Source organism: Pongo pygmaeus, chromosome 7 (assembly GCF_028885625.2).
Source record: "Pongo pygmaeus isolate AG05252 chromosome 7, NHGRI_mPonPyg2-v2.0_pri, whole genome shotgun sequence".
NCBI classification, from domain to species: domain Eukaryota; kingdom Metazoa; phylum Chordata; class Mammalia; order Primates; family Hominidae; genus Pongo; species Pongo pygmaeus.
This window is the reverse complement of record NC_072380.2, coordinates 142,895,744-142,915,889: the sequence shown is the minus strand read 5'-3', so window position 1 is coordinate 142,915,889 and position 20,146 is coordinate 142,895,744. Positions and strand designations below refer to the sequence as shown.

At 46.8% G+C, this 20,146-nt stretch overlaps 1 protein-coding gene across 15 annotated transcripts in view; it reads left to right on the top strand.

Moving 5' to 3' along the window:
- The window catches only part of ASAP1 (ArfGAP with SH3 domain, ankyrin repeat and PH domain 1), a 392,196-nt gene extending 377,995 nt beyond the window's left edge, over positions 1 to 14,201 (top strand). For all 15 annotated transcript variants that reach the window (XM_054499217.2, XM_063669081.1, XM_063669076.1 and 12 more), the window contains 3 exons: positions 5,516 to 6,006; positions 8,487 to 8,609; positions 11,518 to 14,201. In XM_054499217.2, the coding sequence (XP_054355192.1) occupies positions 5,516 to 6,006; positions 8,487 to 8,609; positions 11,518 to 11,592 (689 nt within the window). In that variant the 3' untranslated portion in view covers positions 11,593 to 14,201. The remainder of the gene's footprint in view (positions 1 to 5,515; positions 6,007 to 8,486; positions 8,610 to 11,517) is intronic.
- Positions 14,202 to 20,146: the final 5,945 nt, after the last annotated feature.

The following is a 20,146-nucleotide window of genomic DNA, read 5'->3' as shown; positions in this document are numbered from 1 at the left end:
AGGAGAGAGAGAAATAAAGAAAGAAAAGAAATGGAAGGAAGGGAAGGAAAGAAAGAAAGAAAAGAAAGAAATAGGCCAGGTATTATGGCTCAAGCCTTTAATCCTAGCACTTTGGGAGGCTGAAGCGGGAGGATCACTTGAGTCCAGGAGTTCAAGACCAGTCTGGGCAATGAAGTGAGACCCTGTCTCTATTTAATTAGTAAAATTAACACCACCCATGTCCTGCCTGCAGGAGGCAGGTGGGCTGTGCTATAACTGATAACACCCAGTGGAAACCAGTCTCAGTACAAGCCTGTGAGATGAGACAGGGTGATTGGCTCTACCCCTAATTAACTTCAAATCCAGAAATGACTGAGTCATGGCCATTGTAACAACACCTGTCCTTAATAACATTTGGTATATGGGCAAGGGGAGATTTTATTGGGAAGGCAAAGGAAATACCTCTGTCATTCTTACTAATCTGTAATGAAGCTAAATTGTACCATGATTGTATCACAATATGGTGTAATACTGGGGGCGTTGGTAAGGTTCAGCTTCCTCATGTAAATAAGCCTTATGATAATACTGATACGATCAGATGTATTGGGAGTTTGAGTTGAAGCCCCCTCAGGATGGAATGCCTGTGGAAAATGGCCCAAGAAGGAACTGGATCTAGCTAATCATCAGCTGATCTCTGTGCAGAACAGCTCTGCACAAGTTTATCGTAAGGTCCAATAGCAGTAGACCAAGGCAGGAAAGAACAATGAGGCTAGTACACGATTATGAAAGTGTTTGTATGACTTCATAGGACAAATTAATTATTTCTTTAAATGCATCCCTACCCACACTGGCTTCTCCAGATTTTAGGTGGCGGCATTGCTGTAACTGTTTCATAAATGCTACAACAAATGTTCTGATAGATACATTTGTTTTGGTATAAGGGATCTGTGGTTGAAAACCAAGGAATGGCTTATGGAGCTATAGATATATATGTATTGGTATCCATCCACAGTTCCTGGTTCATAGTGTCCACATCCCTTGTTACAGTCTTTGGTTGTAATGCTGGATGTGTTAGGCCTCAGGAAACAGAATCTCTCCTGCCCTCCTTTATGTGCCCCAAGGCAGGACTCTGATCTTTTCCCATCTTGTGGGTTTGAGATCCTCCCCTAAGATAGTCCTACTCTATACCCTGGGGGAAGGAATGCTGACGTCATGAAGCTGCCATTAAAAACCCTAGAGAACTGGGTTCAGGGAGCTTCTAGAAAGCTAAACCCGTGGAGGCCAACAGGAAAGTGAAGAAGAACTCGCTCACGTGCAGGGAGGGCAGCACACCCCCAAATCCTCAGGTTCAGAAGCTCCTGTGCTCAGGACCCTTCCAGACCTCGCCCTGTGTGTCTGTTCATCTGGCTGTTTATCCTTTAAAATATCCTTCTTAGGGTCAGGAGCTGTGGCCCTGAGAAGGCTCAGACCTGTAATCCCAGCACTTAGGGAGGCCAAGGTGAGTAGATCACTTGAGCCCAGGAGTTGGAGACCAGCCGGGCAACATATTGAGACCTTGTGTCTACAGACAATAATAAAAACAAAAATAGCTGGGCATGGTGACACAGGCCTGTAGTCCTAGCTGCTTGGGAAGCTGAGGTGGGAGGATAGCTTGAGCCTGGGAGACCGAGACTTCAGTGAGCCGTGATTCTTACACACACGCACACACACTTCTTAGTAAACTGAGAAACTTAGGTAAGTGTTTCTCTGAGTTCTGTGAGCCACTCTAGCAAATTAATCGAACCCAGGAGGGGATTGTTGGAACCCCAGTTGAAGCCAACTGGTCAGAAATTCCAGAGGCCTGGACTTGCGACTGGGCAGGAAGGTGGGAACATTCTGGGGGACTGAGCCTCAAGCTATGGGATCTAACGCTGTCTCCAGGTAGATGGTGTCAGAATTGGATTGGAGGACACCTGGCTGGTATCCACTGCTTAGTGGTGGGGTAAGACCCCCACACATTTGGTCACAGAAGTTTTCTTCTGTGTTGATGATCGTTGTGGTGTGAGAGTAGAAGAAAAAGCACGGTTAGAGGAGCAAGTTTTCCCCACCCAATGTCTCACAGGCTTCTCCACTTAAAACTGGAATACAGACTCCGACTCCACTCCAGACTGTTCCTTCCTCAGTGTCCCCGTCTGTTAAAGACAGTGTCATTCTTCCAGGTGTTCAGGCCTTAAAGCCTGAGAGAGGTGCTTAGCTCTTCCGTTTCTCTCACACACCACATCCTGTGCTTGCACAAATACTGTTTCTTCCCCCTTCCACATCTATTTAAAACTCAGTCACTTCTCATCATCTCCACCGTTGTCACCTAGGATCAAATGAGCATCATCTCTTGTCTGGACAGTTGGAGCCTCCTACCCTGTCTGCCTGGAGCCTTCTAACCTGGTCCTGCAGTCTGTTCTCAGCAGAACACTGGAGCCTTCCACATTCAATCATGTCACTCCTCTGTCCTGAACCATCTGGTGGTTCTTCTCTCAACCCCCACCTGATATCAACATGGCTGGTGTCCGAGCCTCCTGCACATTTTTGACCCACTCTTGCCATATCAGAGTGGCCTTCCCTGACCACACCCTCCTTGGTGGTCACTCTCCTCCTGCCCACCCAGCCAGCACTCTTTTCTCCCTTCCCCTGCTTATCTGCCCTCATCCTCTGGTAACTCCATGTTTACTTGTCACCCTCTGGTAGAATGTGAGCTCCCAGCAGGCAGGGCCCTAGTCCTTTCCATCTGCTGTGTCCCAAGTGCCTGAAATGGTGCTGGGCCCAGCACATGCCCAGCAAACAGGGGTGGAATGGTAACCCTTTTCCTGTAAGTCTGAACTATCCTTGGGCTAGGACTTGACCATCCCTTACTCACTTCGTGACATGGGAGGCTCCACGGCCTCCCTCGGTATCTTGGAAGATGGGGAGGATGGTGATATCCACGTCGCCGGGCTCTTAGGAAGATGAAGCTACGTCATGCAGCAGGTCTCAAGAAGGCCAATCTCCTCTCCTTCCCTGCCCTGTGGTCCCATCTCTCTCCTGCCCAGAGTTGAGTCACCTGGGCCAGTGTACCCTGAGGCCCTGGCCAGCCTTGCCTCTTCCCCTCAAGGGTCTAAGACTGGTGCCAACAGTCACATTGTCACACCAAAGCCAGGAGTGCGGAGAGAGGATGTGGGACAGGGTCTAGATACCTGAAGCTGGGGACAGCATGGCCGTGCACATCTCTACTAAAAACTTAAAAATTAGCTGAGTGTGGTGGCACATACCTGTGGTCCTAGCTACTCAGGAGGCTGAGACAGGAAGATCATTTGGAGCCTGGGAGGTCAAGGTTGCAGTGAGCCCTGATTGCACCACTGCACTCCAGCCTCAGTAACAGAGGGAGACCCTGTCTCAATAGAACTAAAAAGAAAAATAAAATAAAAACTACCTGAAGTCTTACCACCCAAGATAACTGATGAGTTAGAATATATCTTTCATCTTTTTTTCTCTACTCTTTTTTAAAGTTTCTGTGTAAGCTAATATTTTTCACATAATAAAAACATTTTCATGCTATTAATTATACAACAGTATAATTTTTATTGGCTACATATCATTGTCATTTGTTGGTTTGTTTTTTGAGACAGAGTCTCACTCTGTCACCCAGGCTGGAGTGCAATGGCACCGTCATAGTTCACTGCAGCCTTGGACCCCTGGGCTCAAGCGATCCTCCAGTATCAGTCTCCCGAGTAGCTAGAACTACAGGCATGTACCACGACACCCGGCTAATTTTTATTTATTGTCCGTACAATCCCCTGCATTCAGATGAGTGGCATTTTTTTCATTATAAGCAGTGCTGTGCCAGATACTCTAGCACAGACATCTCAGTGTATGACTTTGATCACAGTTTTAGGATAAATTCCTAGAATTGGAGCTGCAGGTGAAGAGGCCGGGGTGTTTTGAAGATTTTCCATGCCTGGCACTTACAGTTTCTCTTGCCCCATCAGTGTGACTCACAGCCAAGGCCTTTCTAGCCCCACCACCTCAGGGATTCCCCCTAGCTTTTTCCCTCTTGACTGCCTGGCTTAGATTGTTTCTTAGCCAATTTCAGGCTTCCAAGAGAGGAACGAGATTGATGTAAATTAACTTTTAGAGCCAAGCTACCTCAGCAGAAGCTTAGGGACCAGCCTGTGAGCAGGGTGCCCCTTGATTTTGACTTTTTTAGAGATATGACTAGACAGGTCATGAGCAGAAACAGCCCCAGTACAGACTGTGACATTTACAACATGAGGTTTATCTGTTTCTTCTCCTTCTTTAAGAATGTCTTTCTGAATACATTATATTTTTAGGATCAAATTCCTAGTGTGAGTCACTCAGTGTGCCTTAGTCAGCTGTTTCCTCCCTGAGTGCATGCTGTGTGCTTGGCCCTTGTGCCAGGAGCCAAAGTTACAAAAATGAGTAAAACAGGAGTGTAATACTGTAATAGGGCCTTAAAGAACCCTAACAGTGATGGTAGTACTACTACATTAATGCTTACAGCCTGCCAGGGCCTGTCAGTAAATTCTCTGCATATATTAACCCATGTAATCTGCATGCCAACCCTTTGAAGTAGGATTTTAAGAGATGAGTAAATTGCAGCACAGAGAGGTTGTGTAATTTGCCCAAATTCACACAACTAGTAAGTGGTGGAGCTAGAATTGGAGACATGTCCATAGTTTTCTAAGTACCAAGAGCTGTACAAAGAGCTATGGGAATGGGTCAACAAATTGATACATTTCCTAAGCTGTGCATACTGTGCAGCCATTAAGCAGAATAAAAATAACTGATTTGGAACTCTCTTAAACATATTAAGTGGGAGAAAAGCAAAGTTTCAGACAATGTATGTATTCCTTGTATGGTTTTTAAAAGACATAGCACATGCATGTGTATCACCAAAATGTAACAGAGGTTAACCCGAGACAGGGGCACAGAGTAGAAGAAGCCTTTTGCTGCTTCTCTTGTATACTGCATGAATCATGTAAAATGGGAAGAAATAATAATAAATTATGATACAGCTATAGAATGGAATAGAATGCACCATTCAAAATTACATACAACTAGTAAATAATTTTTAATAACATGACAAATACTGTTGCTAAAATGGTATTAGATAAAAGCAAGTAAAAGTTATATCTATAGAAAATATATAGGAAAATTAAAAGGAACTATATAAAAGAATTTTACATGGCTACATTTAGGTGTTAGGCTTAATAACTCTGTACTTTCCGATTCTCTGCAATCTGTTTCTATTTATCTTTTTTAATTCTGGATGAAGGTAGACATCCTGTTCTTATATAATTGAAGCATAAAATCGTGAATTGTAATGCTTTCCAGGCTTTCAAACTTTGTCTTTGTAAAACTGCCTGGGTGGGCCTGGCCCCTGAGTTCATCCATTTCAGGTGCTCACTCTAGGTCAGTTCCCTTCATGATGATGGTGCCTCTTTTAGGTGACTGACAGGAAAGCAGCCCTTCCCACCAATGACCCTGTTTTTGATTGCTTCCACAGTGGCACTAAGGAAAACAGATCATCTCTCCCTAGACAAAGCCAACATCCCGCCCGAAATCTTTCAGAAATCGTCACAGTTGGCAGAGTTGCCACAAAAGCCACCACCTGGAGACCTGCCCCCGAAGCCCACAGAACTGGCCCCCAAGCCCCAGATTGGAGATTTGCCACCTAAGCCAGGAGAACTGCCCCCGAAACCACAGCTAGGGGACCTGCCACCCAAACCCCAACTCTCAGACTTACCTCCCAAACCACAGATGAAGGATCTGCCCCCCAAACCACAGCTGGGAGACCTGCTAGCAAAATCCCAGACTGGAGATGTCTCACCCAAGGCTCAGCAACCCTCTGAGGTCACACCGAAGTCACACCCATTGGATCTGTCCCCAAATGTGCAGTCCAGAGATGCCATCCAAAAGCAAGCATCTGAAGACTCCAATGACCTCACGCCTACTCTGCCAGAGACGCCCGTACCACTGCCCAGAAAAATCAATACGGTGGGTGGGACCAATGTTCAGGCCCTTAGGAACCCTATTCCGCACTTCGCAAGTTGGTGGGAGGGCGAGTGCTCCAACTTACACAAGAAAAAGTGAGAGCTTGCTCACCTGACCCTTATGTGTTCTGGTTCAAGCATGATGGTGGATTGGAGCCTGTGGGTTACGAACTCAGGCTTTAGGCTCCGGCAGGCAGGCTTCAAGACCTGGCTTCAGTGCCTAACATAACTGCACAACCTTGGCAAGTTACTTTCTCTGAGCCTTACTTTCTTCACATACAAAAAGGAGCTAATACAATATCTGAGCTCACAGATGATTAAATACAGTGACAAATGAGCAGCACTTGGCTGGCACCTAGACCGCTCAGCAAGTAGTCACTCTTACCTAGGAACCTTGAGGATGAAACTTTTCCTTTCCTGAGGGTCACGAGAAAGCAATTTTCCTCTCGGGGTTCTGGGTATTTTCTCTCTTTTTTTTTTTTTCTTGAGAAGGGCTCGCTCTGTCGCCCAGGCTGGAGTGCAGTGGTGCGATCAGAGCTCACTGCAGCCTCAGTCTCCTAGGCTCAGGTGATCCTCATCTCAGCCTCCTGAGTAGCTGGGACCACAGGTACATATCACCACGCCTAGCTTTTTTTTAATATTTTTGGTAGAGATGGGGTTTTGCCATGTTGCCCAAGCTGGTCTTGAACTCCTGGGCTCAAGCACTCCTCCCACCTTGGCCTCTCAAAGTGCTGGGATTACAGGCGTGAGCCTCTGCGCCTGGCTCCCTGAGTATCTGCTAAGTCAGACTTTCTCACTGCAGCTTCCTAAAGGAATTGGAGATAAAGCTCTCGATAGAATAGAATAGAATAGCATAGAATTTTGTAGAAATCTCATATTCTGTCATTTTCATGAAATGTTTCCTACTCTGTATCCAAAAGTTCTCCCATTGCACATGGCAGCTCTACCCCCCTCACGTTCTGTTATAAAATGTTACAGTACCCAGCACTTTGGGAAGAGGCAAGTGGATCGCTTGAGGCCAGGAGTTTCAGGGCTGATCACACCACTACACTCCAGCCTGGGTGACAGAGCAAGACCCTGTCTCAAAAAAATTAAAACGGGGCTGGGTGCCCCTCTGTAATTTCAGCACTTTGGGAGGCCAAAGTGGGAGGTTCCCTTGAGCCCAGGATTCATGACCAGCCTGGGCAACATACAGAGAACCCATCTCTATAAAAAATAAAAATTAATTAGCTGGGCATGGTGATACATGCCTGCGATCCCAACTACTTGGGAGGCTAAGGCGGGAAGACTGCTTGAGCCCTGGAGATCGAGGCTGCAGTGAGCATGATCATGCCACTGCACTCTAGCCTGGGCAACAGAGTGAAACCCCGTCTCAAAAAAAAAAAAAATTTAAATGTTACAGTAAAAGTGTGTCATATCAATACTTAAATTAAGAAAAATAAAACCCATCTTCCTGTAGGTTGGAGGCTGCCGTGTCTAATGGTGGATACTTCTGCTATTCAAAAGGGAACTCTCCCATGACTCCCAAGCACCACTGATGCAAAATTTTCATTTCATGCTACACACTATATAGTTTTATTATGTCATTTAATCTCTGTGTTATAAATTAACACACTGCAGGCCTCTCAGTTGCTCACGCAGTCACTGCCACAGTTCTGCCAGGCTTCTCCAACCCACCCGCACGGCCCGGAAGGGAGCTCGGAAAGCAGCTGGAACTATCAGGGTGATTAAAGGAGAAACTAGGGGACAGAGAGGAAGAGGCACTCCACCCAAAACATTTAAAGAGACAGCTTGCTTTTTTTAAAATTGCCAATTAGCCAGGTGCAAAACAAAAACCCATCATTTAGAAGGTGATACCTCTATTTTCACTTTTCTATTTGCAAAGAACTGGAAGTTCAACAAATAAATGCTCAAATCAAAACTGATCAAAAATTAAAACTGTTTTAGGAACTGCATAGACTTCTCCGAGCCCCAGGCCGATCCTGCTGTGTTTAACCAGCATGTACTGACTTGCTGTTTTGCATGAGGGGACTGACAAATTTGTTTATGCTGCACATTCATTATGCAGAAGCTGCACATTTTGCTTTACGTCATGTTTCCTAAAAATGTTTTTAGACTCTGCTGTCATTCTGCAAGCTGATGTGGGTTGGGGGGGCTACAGAGTGCTTGATGTTTTTTGGTGAAGCTCAATTTTGATCCCTACCCATAGTGTTTGCTTTCTGGTGAAAATAACTTGATGATGCCCAGTCACCAATGCAGGGCCACCCTGATGATGTGGGGAGAGGAAGGGCCTGCGGTTAAGAGTACACAGTATGCTGGGCACCTGGCAGACACTCTTCTTCCCGCCCTTCAAGGGTGAGGAAATCAAGGCTCAGCGAGGTTAAGTTACTTGCCAAGGTCAACCATTTTACAAAGAACCACTCCTCTTTTTTTCCATTCAGTCCATTCTTTCAATTAAAAACCAATTTCTTTCTTAAATTTAAGGGGAAAAATAAAGTGAGGCGAGTGAAGACCATTTATGACTGCCAGGCAGACAACGATGACGAGCTCACATTCATCGAGGGAGAAGTGATTATTGTCACAGGGGAAGAGGACCAGGAGTGGTGGGTACGTACAAATATCCATCCACTTCATCCGTACATTCATACAGCATGCCTGGGCAGGCACCACATTGGAGCCTACAGACAGTGCAGTAAAAGAGGGCCCTTGAGCACAAGGACCCTGTCAGCTGCATCACTCACCCAAAAAGCCATTGCATTTGGTGTCTTTTCTATGTCACACACTATTACATGCTAGAAAAACAGCCGTGGAGCTGGCCAGGCACAGTGGCTCACGCCTGTAATCCCAGTACTTTGGGAGGTCGAGGCGGATGGATCACGAGGTCGGGAGTTCGAGACCAGCCTGGCCAGCATGGTGAAACCCCGTCTCTACTAAAAATACAAAAAATTAGCTGGGCATGGTGGCACGCGCCTGTAGTCCCAGCTACTCAGGAGGCCAAGGCAGGAGAATCGCTTGAACCCGGGAGGCAGAGGTTGCAGTGAGCCGAGATCACACCACTACACTCCAGCCTGGGTAACAGAGCAAGACTCCGTCTGAAAAAAAAGAAAAACAGCCATGGGGCTTTGAAGACAGGTCAAGAGAATTAACATTTGTATGTACTTTACCTATGGTATCATGTAACCTTGTGAGTTGTAGGCATTTTCTGATTTTTCAGATAAATACTAAAGCGGAAGAAAGTTGAGCATGTTGCCTGTGGTCCTTCAGCCAGTAAGCAGGCTAAGTCAAGATTCCAGATCGGCCCTGACCCCAGAACCTGTATGCTTTGCTCACCATTCCACACTGTCCCCAGGCTGGGAATCAGAATGCCCGAGTTCCTGCTCAGGCTCAGCAGTTGACAAGTCCTCAGACTCAATTCTTAATCCAGTCTGCAGTTCTTTCTTTGTCAAATAGGCCAAGACACCTTCTCCACGTAATTTTAGGAAAAGATTAAATGAAAATATCTATGAAAACTCCTTTTACATTAAAACCTGCAGCTGAGGCATCAGGAGGGAAAGACATCAGCATCCTCATAGGCCCTGCTAGGTATCCAGGCTGTGAGTGACCTGCGAGGGCAGTCCACACATCTATTGATTTTCAGGTTGCCAGGGAGTAAGTCTCCCAATGGGAACTGTCAGGCCAAGGTGCAGTGAATAAGCCACCTCTTCTGCTCTCCTTGTTGATCATTTCCTGACATCAAGGTGAAAATTCCCCTTCCTTGGCAGCCTGAGCCCCGTCCTGCCAAGAGGGACTCAGTTCTGTCTGCCAGGAAGGGACCTGAGGCTCACAGTTGAGCCAGCAGTACCTAAGAATGCCCAGAAATACATATGTATATACATGTGTGCACACACACATAGGCATGGGCACACATTCACCTTTGACTTTTCTTCCTTCAGGCCTAGACAGTGACCTCACATTCTTAATCACAGCTGTAGGGATTTTGTTTGGACTCAACTGGGGCAATTTTGCCCTCCAGGGACATTTACAATATCTGGAAATATTGATTGTCAGGACCTAGGAAGGGGGTTGCTACCAACAACTAGTAGATGGAAGCCAAGGATGCCACTAAACATCCTCCAGTACTTAGGGAGCCCCCACAAGCAAGGATGCCAGTAGCACCATGGTTGAGAAACTGGACTGAAGGGATCAGCCTGGGGAAGCCCAGGGGGTGCCTCCAGCCTCTGTCAGCAGAGTGGGGCCAGCCCCTGGCATGAAGCCTGTCAGGGAGTCCACTTCGTCTCATGATGAGGAGGTGGGCTCTGAAGCCCCCCACGTGAATCAGTGACTAGCTCTATGAGCCTTGAATGAAGCATGTCCTTTCTGTAAGCCTCACTTTCCTCTGAAAAATAGGACATGATTAATCGTTTCTCACAAGGATGTTGAGGAACTCACTTTGTAATCTGTTAATATTATTATAATCAAGCAGTGATCATGTTCTTTGCTAAGCAACTGATGACTACAGCAGAGATACCTGCGGGGAATGGGAAGCTGTCATTGGTGTCCCTAGCATCATTCCTAGGGGACATTGTGTGTGCCACCATTACGTGCCTCGCTAGATGTAAAGATGGTGCCACACACACATCCTAACTGATGTGAAATTCACAAAGACCTCACACATGCACAATGCCAACTAAGACCACATGCGGCGGGTGGGCAAGCCTTCAGGAGAGCTGTGCAGGCCTGGTTGACTCTGTTCCACTCTTAAAACCACCTTCCTCTCTATCGATTTGGCATTGGAAGCCAATATGCACGATTTTGTTTTTTCTATTGAAAGCCCATTACATGATTCTCTTTAGTGCAATCAATACTAATCTAATTGAGGTAATTAGAAAATTTTTACAGGTAACTGGCTTACAGGCCAGTGCAGCAGACAATAAAATGGCCATTCGCCACCATCAGTCTCAAACTTTCACAGTATTCTTCCTCCACGGTAACCAGAAAACAAGTGATAGTACATAGCAGCCTTCTCAGATGCTTTTTTTTTTCTTTTTTAAATGTATCACACAAGCCTGGAAAGAAGGGATTTTTTTTTTAGCCTCACTTAACAGAGAAGAGGCTTAGCAAGGTTTGTGTGAGGTCACCCAGCTGTAAAGGCAGCCAGGCGTCCTGGTTCAGAGCAAGGACTCCAGAGCCCCACACCTGTGGGAGAGCATGTCACCTCTCTGGGCCACTGTCCCTTCATCTGTAAAATGAAGATTGTAAACTGTATAAGAAATATCCACCTCAGGGGGTTGCTGTGTGGGTGCAGCAAGATCCATGTAGAATGCTGAGCATATTGGAAGTTCTGTCATTTGCTCTTTCCTTATGTAGTTTATGACCGTTAAGCTCCCTGTAGTTCACTAAAGGGTGGGAAGAGGGGTAAGCCTGGGATTCCACCGCCAGGTCTGTGGGCAGACTAGGCTGGGCTCTTACCCACTGGGCTTGTCATGGGGTCACTGCCTGCTGCCTCCATCCTGACCACTCTCTTTTCTCCCTGCAGATTGGCCACATCGAAGGACAGCCTGAAAGGAAGGGGGTCTTTCCAGTGTCCTTTGTTCATATCCTGTCCGACTAGCAAAACGCAGAACCTTAAGATTGTCCACATCCTTCATGCAAGACTGCTGCCTCCATGTAACCCTGGGCACAGTGTGTATATAGCTGCTGTTACAGAGTAAGAAACTCATGGAAGGGCCACCTCAGGAGGGGGATATAATGTGTGTTGTAAATATCCTGTGGTTTTCTGCCTTCGCCAGTATGAGGGTAGCCTCGGACCCGGCGCGCCTTACTGGTTTGCCAAAGCCATCCTTGGCATCTAGCACTTACATCTCTATGCTGTTTTACAAGCAAACAAACAAAAATAGGAGTATAGGAACTGCTGGCTTTGCAAATAGAAGTGGTCTCCAGCAACCGTTGAAAGGCATAGAATTGACTCTGTTCCTGACAATGCAGTATTCTCAATTGTGTTACTGAAAATGCAACATTAGCAAAGAGGTGGGTTCTGTTTTCCAGGTGAAACTTTTAGCTCCATGACAGACCAGCCTGTAGTTATCTGTGTACACAGTTTACAGCTACAAAAACCTACTTTGGTATTTATTACAGAAAAGTGCTCAGTTAAATGTAAGTGTTATTCCTTCAGCAAAATATTCACTGACCCAAAACTCTTTGTGGCATTTTACAGTGCACACAGCCTCATGCAAGTTTAGACAAGTGGATTTATACTGTCTTATGAGTGCCCGCCCCTGATATATTACCTCATTATGCAAAAATAACATATCTTTCATGACTATTTTGACAAAAGTTTAAAACACATATGAAGTTCAACTTTCAGGAACCAAGGACTGCCAGAAAATATTAGCCTCTACATTATGCATGCATTTAGAAGCTTACCTGAAATCTGCCTTTTATAAAGGAATAGTATGGATAAGTGGAATTGTACATTTTTTAAACTTCATTGCCATTAAAGCAGAAATTATAAGGTTGCAACAATATTTGTTTCTAATCATTGGCTTTCTCAAGAGTATGGATTGACATATTGTGTTATGAATGCACATCCCTCAGATGTGTTGAAGCATCCATTGCATCCATTTTTTATTATTTTCTTAGTTTTGTTCTTGGACAAATTTAAACTTTTAAAAGATTATTCAAGATGAATTTAAAAGTCAACTCTTCACACAGTTTCCCTACTGTATGTAGAATCCAGGTGCTGAAACCAAGTGTTTATTTTCCCATGCTCTTTGTTAAACCCCAATTATAGATAATTTTTCCAGTCTTAAGCTCTGTCCACCTTCAAGTCAATTCATAACCAAGTTTTTGAACGCTGCTATGAATTGCACTGTGAAAAGCACTCTTCCCTCTCAGTTTTCTTTTCATCCCAGCCATGTTTATCAGATCCTTAAGAACATTGTATTTCAGTCTTTTACATCAGTCTGAATTTTGGAAAGGAATACAATAGTTGTACTCCACAGTCAGTGGAACCGTTCCCTGAGTCCGAGGCTCATGTGTCATTCTGGCACTACATTTGCTTAAATTGCTATTTTGGCAACAGCACAAAAAACTAATATTTTTAAGCAGAGAATCTTGGCAATGAGTGAGAGATGTTAATTTCACAGAAGCACAACTCCCAACCCAACCCTTAGGAAAAGCCCTCTTCCATCGTTACAGTGCTCAGTGAATATTAATTTAGTTCTGCTTAAGTGGTTGCTATACAAACTTTGAATAGCCACCTAATAAATAAACCTTGCATGACAAACCTGCAAAATATTTTATCAGCTGTTATTGGAAAGTGATTTTAAGCAATTGCTTCCTCAGTGTCAGGGCACATGTGAATTTCCACACCAAACAGAGCATGAGGAACCAGTTGACATGCTGGGTTGTGACTGGCAGCTTTAGCAGCCTCGGTACTGAAGCCACACCAGTGTCACGATGGAAGTCAGCATCTGAGGTTGCTCAGTGTCCCGGTCATTCATTTACACATTGTAACTTGCATTAAAGAGCTATTCTTTTTTGTGGCCTAGACTCTTTTCACTGATCTCAAAATAAACTGGTTTTTTTTCAATAAAAAAAAAAAAAACACAAAAGCTGCATGTCTAAAATTACATGGAGTTAGTGTCTATTCTTTTTCCCCTTTTGCAGCAACTTACACAGCATTTTTAACACATTTTTTTTCTAGTTTTTTTGTTCGGTTTTGTTTTCCATCAGGAATTTGAATTCTCTCTAACCCAGCTTACTGTGGGACATAGGAAAACTCAGTAGAAATACCTTTGGTGATCTTGTTGAGTTTAAGTCTGATCTTGATCTTAAACTCAGTAAGCCACTATCTGCAATTTTGTACATTATATAGTATTTTGAAGATATGGAACCTTATGAAAAAAAATAGCAAATTAGTTCTTTTTCCCCCAGAGGGGAAAGTTATGTTCTGCAAATAGTCTGTGTCTTATTTTACTGTTGAACAGCAATTGCTATTTATTTTTTTATTGCCTAGAACTTCAACATGTTGTATAGGAATCCTGTAGTGCCACTAGTTAAATGCCGAATTCTCATCTGGATGTTACCATCAAACATCAGTACACTTGTCATTTCACATGTGTTTAATGTGACAGTTTTTCAGTACTGTATGTGTTAATTTCTACTTTTTTTAATATTTAAAATTGCTTTTAAATAAACATATTCCCAGTTGATCCCAAACTTCTGAAATCAGGCCATTTTGTGAGTTGGTCACTACCCTGCTGACAGGAGGGAATCAAGGCTTCCTCTGGCTGTGCTTTCGGGTATATAGATGACACAGGTCACTCCAACCCTTGTCAGAGATCACTCTGGATACATAAAAATATGTGGCACTTGCCCCGGCTTACAAACTGTGGGCCTTTGGCCCCTTTCTGTCCTCCACCTTCTGCCTTCCACCTCCGCCACGTCCACTTGTGCGCCTGTTGGTGTGAACAGGGCAGGAAGAAGGTGGAGGGGCACGAGGCTTACGTGTTGCCGTGTGGACAGCACTTGTGTCACGTAGCTGTCACGGCTAGTACTGCCACGCAGCGGAACAGACCTGGCCCAGGCACTCTGCCTGCATTAATCCCCTGAATCCTTAGCAAGCCCAGGAGAAGCGTGAACCCCTCAGCTTTACAGAGCTTACAAATGAGGCTCAGAGGCATTCATTCACACACAGGAGACGTGTGGCTTGTAAATCACTAAGGTGGGAGTGCGCACAGGTGGTTCTGGCTCCAAGGCCATCCTTGGGATTCCCACTGCCTGGAAGACACTCTCCTTTATGGAGAACCACAGCGGCGGAAAGCAGGCCAAGACTGCGGCATGGAGGATCCCGAAGTGCTGGTCTCGGCATTCCTTCTGTCATCTTTCATGAAAGCTGGTAGACATGGCTGGGCACGGTGGCTCACACCTGTGTTCCCAGCACTTTGGGAGCCCGAGGCGGGTGGATCACCTGAGGTCGGGAGTTTGGGACCGGCCTGGCCAACATGGTGAAACCCTATCTCTACTAAAAATACAAAAAATTAGCTGGGTGTGGTGGCGCACACCTGTGATTCCCAGCTACTCGGGGGGTTGAGGTGGGAGAATTGCTTGAACCCGGGAGGCAGAGGTTGCAGTGAGCGAAGATCACGCCACTGCACTCCATTCTGGACGACAGAGCAAGACTGTCAAAAAAAGTTGGTAGACGTAATGTGCCTGTTCACAGCCCAAGACAAACCCTTTAAACACCGTGCTGCCAGAGAAAATGGGCTTGGGCATGGAAGCCAGCGGCTTTCTATCGGGTTATTTCTGGGAAAAGCTAACATAGTGACCTGGATGATCCAGGGAGAGGCAAAGCCAGCTTTTTATCTGATGACAAAATGTTCTTTCACATTGGCTGTATGTGGTTTTAAGCCTGGAACAGTATCTGTTTGGAACTGACGTCCCCCTTCACCATCCTCTGACTCTGTTGAAAGCAGCCCCTCCCGTATCCACCAGCCCCCGACAGCCCAGCCTCCAAGGTGAGGCCAGGAACTGGAGGCTTACCCCTGTCTCTCCACCTCAGGTCCTTTGAGGGCTTACTGTGCTTGGGCCCATGTTTCCTTTACCTGCGTTTAGTCTTTGGCAGGGTGCGTGACACCGTTAGGCACATTACCACAGTTGAGTGATGGGCAGCCGTGTGGACCCAGGTCCTTGTGGCCCCAGCCACAGCCCCCTACTCTCCACACCCTTTTTCTTCTCCCTTCCCCTAACCTTGTGCCCATTTCTCGTATGTGTTTTTCTCTTTTTGTGTTTTTTTCTTTTTGTGTTTTTTTCTTTTTTGTAGACAGGGTCTTACTTTGTTGCCCAGTCTGGCCTTGAACTCCTGGGCTCACATCGTCTTCCCACCTGAGCCTCCCAAAGTGCTGGGATTACAGGCATGAGCCACCATGCCCAGCCTAGCTCCCCATTGGATACTGTTTCAGGCTTCAGTGTGTGTGTGTGGCAGGGGTGCAGTGGTGGTGGCGATGATCATTACTGAGATCATTCAACCTATTCTCCTCTGCCCCCCATGTGTTCTCCTCTGCCCCCCATGTGTTCCCCTCTGCCCCCCGTGTTCCCTTCTTCCCCCCATGTGTTCCCCTCTGCCCCCCCATGTGTTCTCCTCAGCCCCCCATGTGTTCCCCTCTGGCCCCCCCGTGTTCCCCTCTGCCCCCCCATGTGTTCCCCTCTGCCCTCCATGTATTCCCCTCTGCCCCCCATGTGTTCTCCTCTGCCCCCCATGTGTTCCCCTCTGCCCATGTATTCCCCTCTACCCCCCATGTGTTCCCCTCTGCCCCCCATGTGTTCTCCTCTGCCCCCCATGTGTTCCCCTCTGCCCTCTATGTGTTCTCCGGCCCCGTGGAAATCTGTGATTCTCCCCCTTGTGCACTCTGTGGGTAATTTGGAGTGAATGGGCTCACATCTCTAGCAGGGGTGTCTGAGCATGTGTCCCTCCCACAGAGGCCTGGCCTCTCCAGCCAGCTGTCTGGGATGGAGGTGAAGTCCACTAAATTAGGTCACCTTACTCTTACACACCTGAGGCTCACATAGTCCACAAGCATTCCATTTTTGTCTAGACAGTGCCAGGCCTTTGGTTGCAAAGACAGCCCCATATTCTGTCCCTGAGAAGCGGAGAAACACAGGTAAGTAATGATGACTGTAGAGTTCACCTGGCAGGGAGCTGCCTGAAGAAAGGAACGTAGCTCATCCTAGGAGCCTGCACAGATGGAGCTCCTGCAAAGCTGCTGGGACGGGGTGGCATCCCTGTAACAGATGGAGCAGACAGGAGAAGGAAACGGCAGACTGAAGGCAGGCAGGACCAGCCCCAAAGTCCCTGTGCTGTGCTGAGGAGCACTCTGTGCAGGCAGATCCGTGGACCACCGGCAGCTCATCATACTGAGGCCTCCACGGGGGCTGAGCACCAGGCCAAGCGCTTTAGCAGCATGATTGCAGTTCTCTCAGCAGTACTGTGAGGCAGGGACTGTTACTTTCCCCGTTCACAGATTAGGAGACTGATGCTCAGAGCAGGTGAGTCGTGACTTGCCAAAAAGCCAAGTCACTCATGAAGGGTGGAGGCAAAAATTTTGAGCCCTGACATCAGGGTTCAGCCATGGAGCTCCTGGCCACAACCCTCTGCTGCCTCTTGGCTGCTGCTGGTCAAAGCTGGCCTGTCCCGGCCCTCTGCCATTAGTTCAGCACCAGGGAAGGGTGAACCATGAAGTGCAATGAAGTTCTGGATTGGGAAATTAAAGCCAGAGGGCCCCACAGCGAGCATTTCTCATAACATGTCATGGACAGCCACTGTGCACTTGGGAGCTAGAGGTGGAGCTGGCACACAGGGTGACTTGGTGCACATACAATGTGAGTGACTGAAAAGAAAGCAGAGTGTGCGTGTCTGTGTGTGAGCACAGCAGCCTGTACACAAACACTTGAGCTCCTGAAAACCGGAATTAAAGCTCAGATAAACAGCTGTTTTGCAAAATCTTACCACACAGCAAACCCTAGTCTGAGGCTCAGGAGGCCAAAACTTTCACCTTCTGCAAAACTGCCAGGGGAGAAGCCTTATTTGGGTTCACTCTTCAACAGAACTTAAAACTTTATAGCTCTGAGAAAATTTGAGGGCACAAGATGGCAAATGTGTCACATGCACACTGGCCTAAAATATGTTAGAGCCAGGTTTTCACATTTTGGCAGCATCACCTGAGGTCCCCGGTGCCAGCAGATTCCAAGTCTCAGGAAGGGCTTGAGAATCTGCATTTAGCCAGCGTCCCTGGGTGGGGTACTCGGGTCGCTCCTGGGCCACCTTGAATCCCTGAGACTCTGGAACTGACACCACAAGGGAGAATTACCTGGAATCCATACAGGGGCCCCTTCTAATAATGGAGAGAACCCTCATCCTGGGCTCAGTACTTGCAGAACTACAGCTCTTTTTCCTGCTATGTTAATTAAGATGCAGTGAAAAGAACACAGAAGCCAGGTAGTGGCTCATGCCTGTAATCCCAGCACTTTGGGAAGCTGAGGTAGAAGGATCACTTGACCCCAGCATTCGAGACCAGCCTAGACAACATGGTGAGACCTCATCTCTATGGAAAACTTAAAATTAGCCGACGTTCTGGTGCACACCTGTGATCCCAGCTACTCTGGAGGCTGAAGTGGGAGGATTGCTTGAGCCTAGGAAGTCAAGGCTGCAGTGAGCCATGATCGCACCACTGCACTCCAGCCTGGGCAACAGAGCAAGATCCTGTCTCAAAAAAAGAAAAGGACACAAGTTGGAGTCTGACAGACTTAGTTGACCTTCTGCTTTGGTCACTTACCAGCAAATGTGCGCAACAGACATTTATTGAGACGCCCACGTGTGAACAGCCATCTCTAACCTCAGGCACATGGCTTGAGCTCTGAGCCTCAAGTTCCATTAGATGTGACACTTAGCTTGGGAGTCTGTGGGCTGGAAGGTGGAACAGTGCTCAGTGACCCGCCGAATGCTGTGTGACCATCTCTATAAAGCTAGACACACACTGTCCATGCCCAGCCCCTGGCTTCTCCGTGCAGTGTGAACCGGATGCAGGGCCTGGGACTTTCATCAACTGCAGCACAGCTTCTGTTCATCCCTAAGGGTGGCAGCTTGGTAGCCTGGCTGGGCCAGCCACAGCCATTTGTTACCTGGGTCCAGAGGGATAGGATCAGGGGAGGGTAAGAGTCTGGACTTTGAAATCAGAAAACAATGTGCTGAGCCTTAACCTCTTCAAGCCTCAGCATTTTTCCTTTGCCCAAATGGGATAATGGTAGTCTTAGTATCATAGAATTAGTGTGATAAATGACATCACTGGTGTGACAGTGCATGTAACATACTTGTCTTACTGCCTAATACATAGTGGCACGGAATACTAACCCTTAGCACTCACCGCTTCAGAAATGATGAGAACTTCGCACGCTGACCACCATGTGCAAAATAAAAAGAATAATAAAATGACTAGAACTTTGGAAACCCTCACCTTCCCCAGTGACAAGTGATAAATTAGAGACATAAACCTCCTCCATGCTTGACCTGCAGTTGGTGATCACAAGAGTATTTCTTGAACAAGTGAGCACATGAAACCGGTCAGAAATAACGAGCAGAGCCCCCGCTGTTGAAAGGGGCAGAGTCCGGGGAGTCACATTAGCTGCTCTCCTTTCAAAAGCATGGGCAGCACCCACCCCCAACCGAGGGCCAAAGCCGGGGAGCCTCTGAGCCACAGTGGCTCTACTCACTTACACTGCATATTGCTGACTCCCACCCGGGAAACAGGCTGCTTGACAATGGACCTCTTTTTATGGTGCATTAAGCCGCTGAACAAAGATTCCCAAGAATACATTGTCTGAATGTGCAAGCCTGGTTCCTGCTCAGCTGGAAGCACTTAGAAACGTCAGACACCGAGACTACCCTGGCTGGCTCCACCTCCGGTTACCAGCTACTTCCCTATCTGAAGCTCCTTTTATGGCTCTGCCACCCTAAGTGAGCTCTGAAGATGGAGGAACAGCGGTGCCCTCAGGGTTACCCACCAACTAGTCCCAGTGGCCTGGGGTTTACTTTCTCATGCAAAACCCAGGCCCAGTCTGGTCTGCCCCAGAGTGGAAGATGCCAGGGTGGTGACACTGCTTGCTTGCAAGGAAAGGGAAGTTAACGGCGTGGGACAGGAGGCAGAGAACAGGAATAGAGTCAAAGTGAAGTCAGCTACATATCTACTCAAGCTGAACATACTCGTGTTCTGTGACCCATAGATTCTTGAGTGGAAACGTGACATACATTGGCCAAAGACATGCACTAGAATGTCCGTAGCAGTCCTGTTTGCAACAGTAAAACCTGCAGGTTACCCGAATATCCACCCACAGTGAAATATATAAATACATATAAGTTGGGGACTATTCACACAATGTATTCAGTAATGAGAATGAGCACTCTATAACCACATGCAGCAACCTGGATGAATCTCATAACATTGCGTGCAAGAAGCCAGACTCAACAGAATTCACTCTTTGATTCCACTTAATGTGGAAAAATAAGCAATCTGTGCAATTACAAGTCAGAACAGACCGGGCGCAGTAGCTCACACCTGTAATCCCAGCACTTTGGGAGGCCGAGGCGGGTGGATCACCTGAGGTTAGGAGTT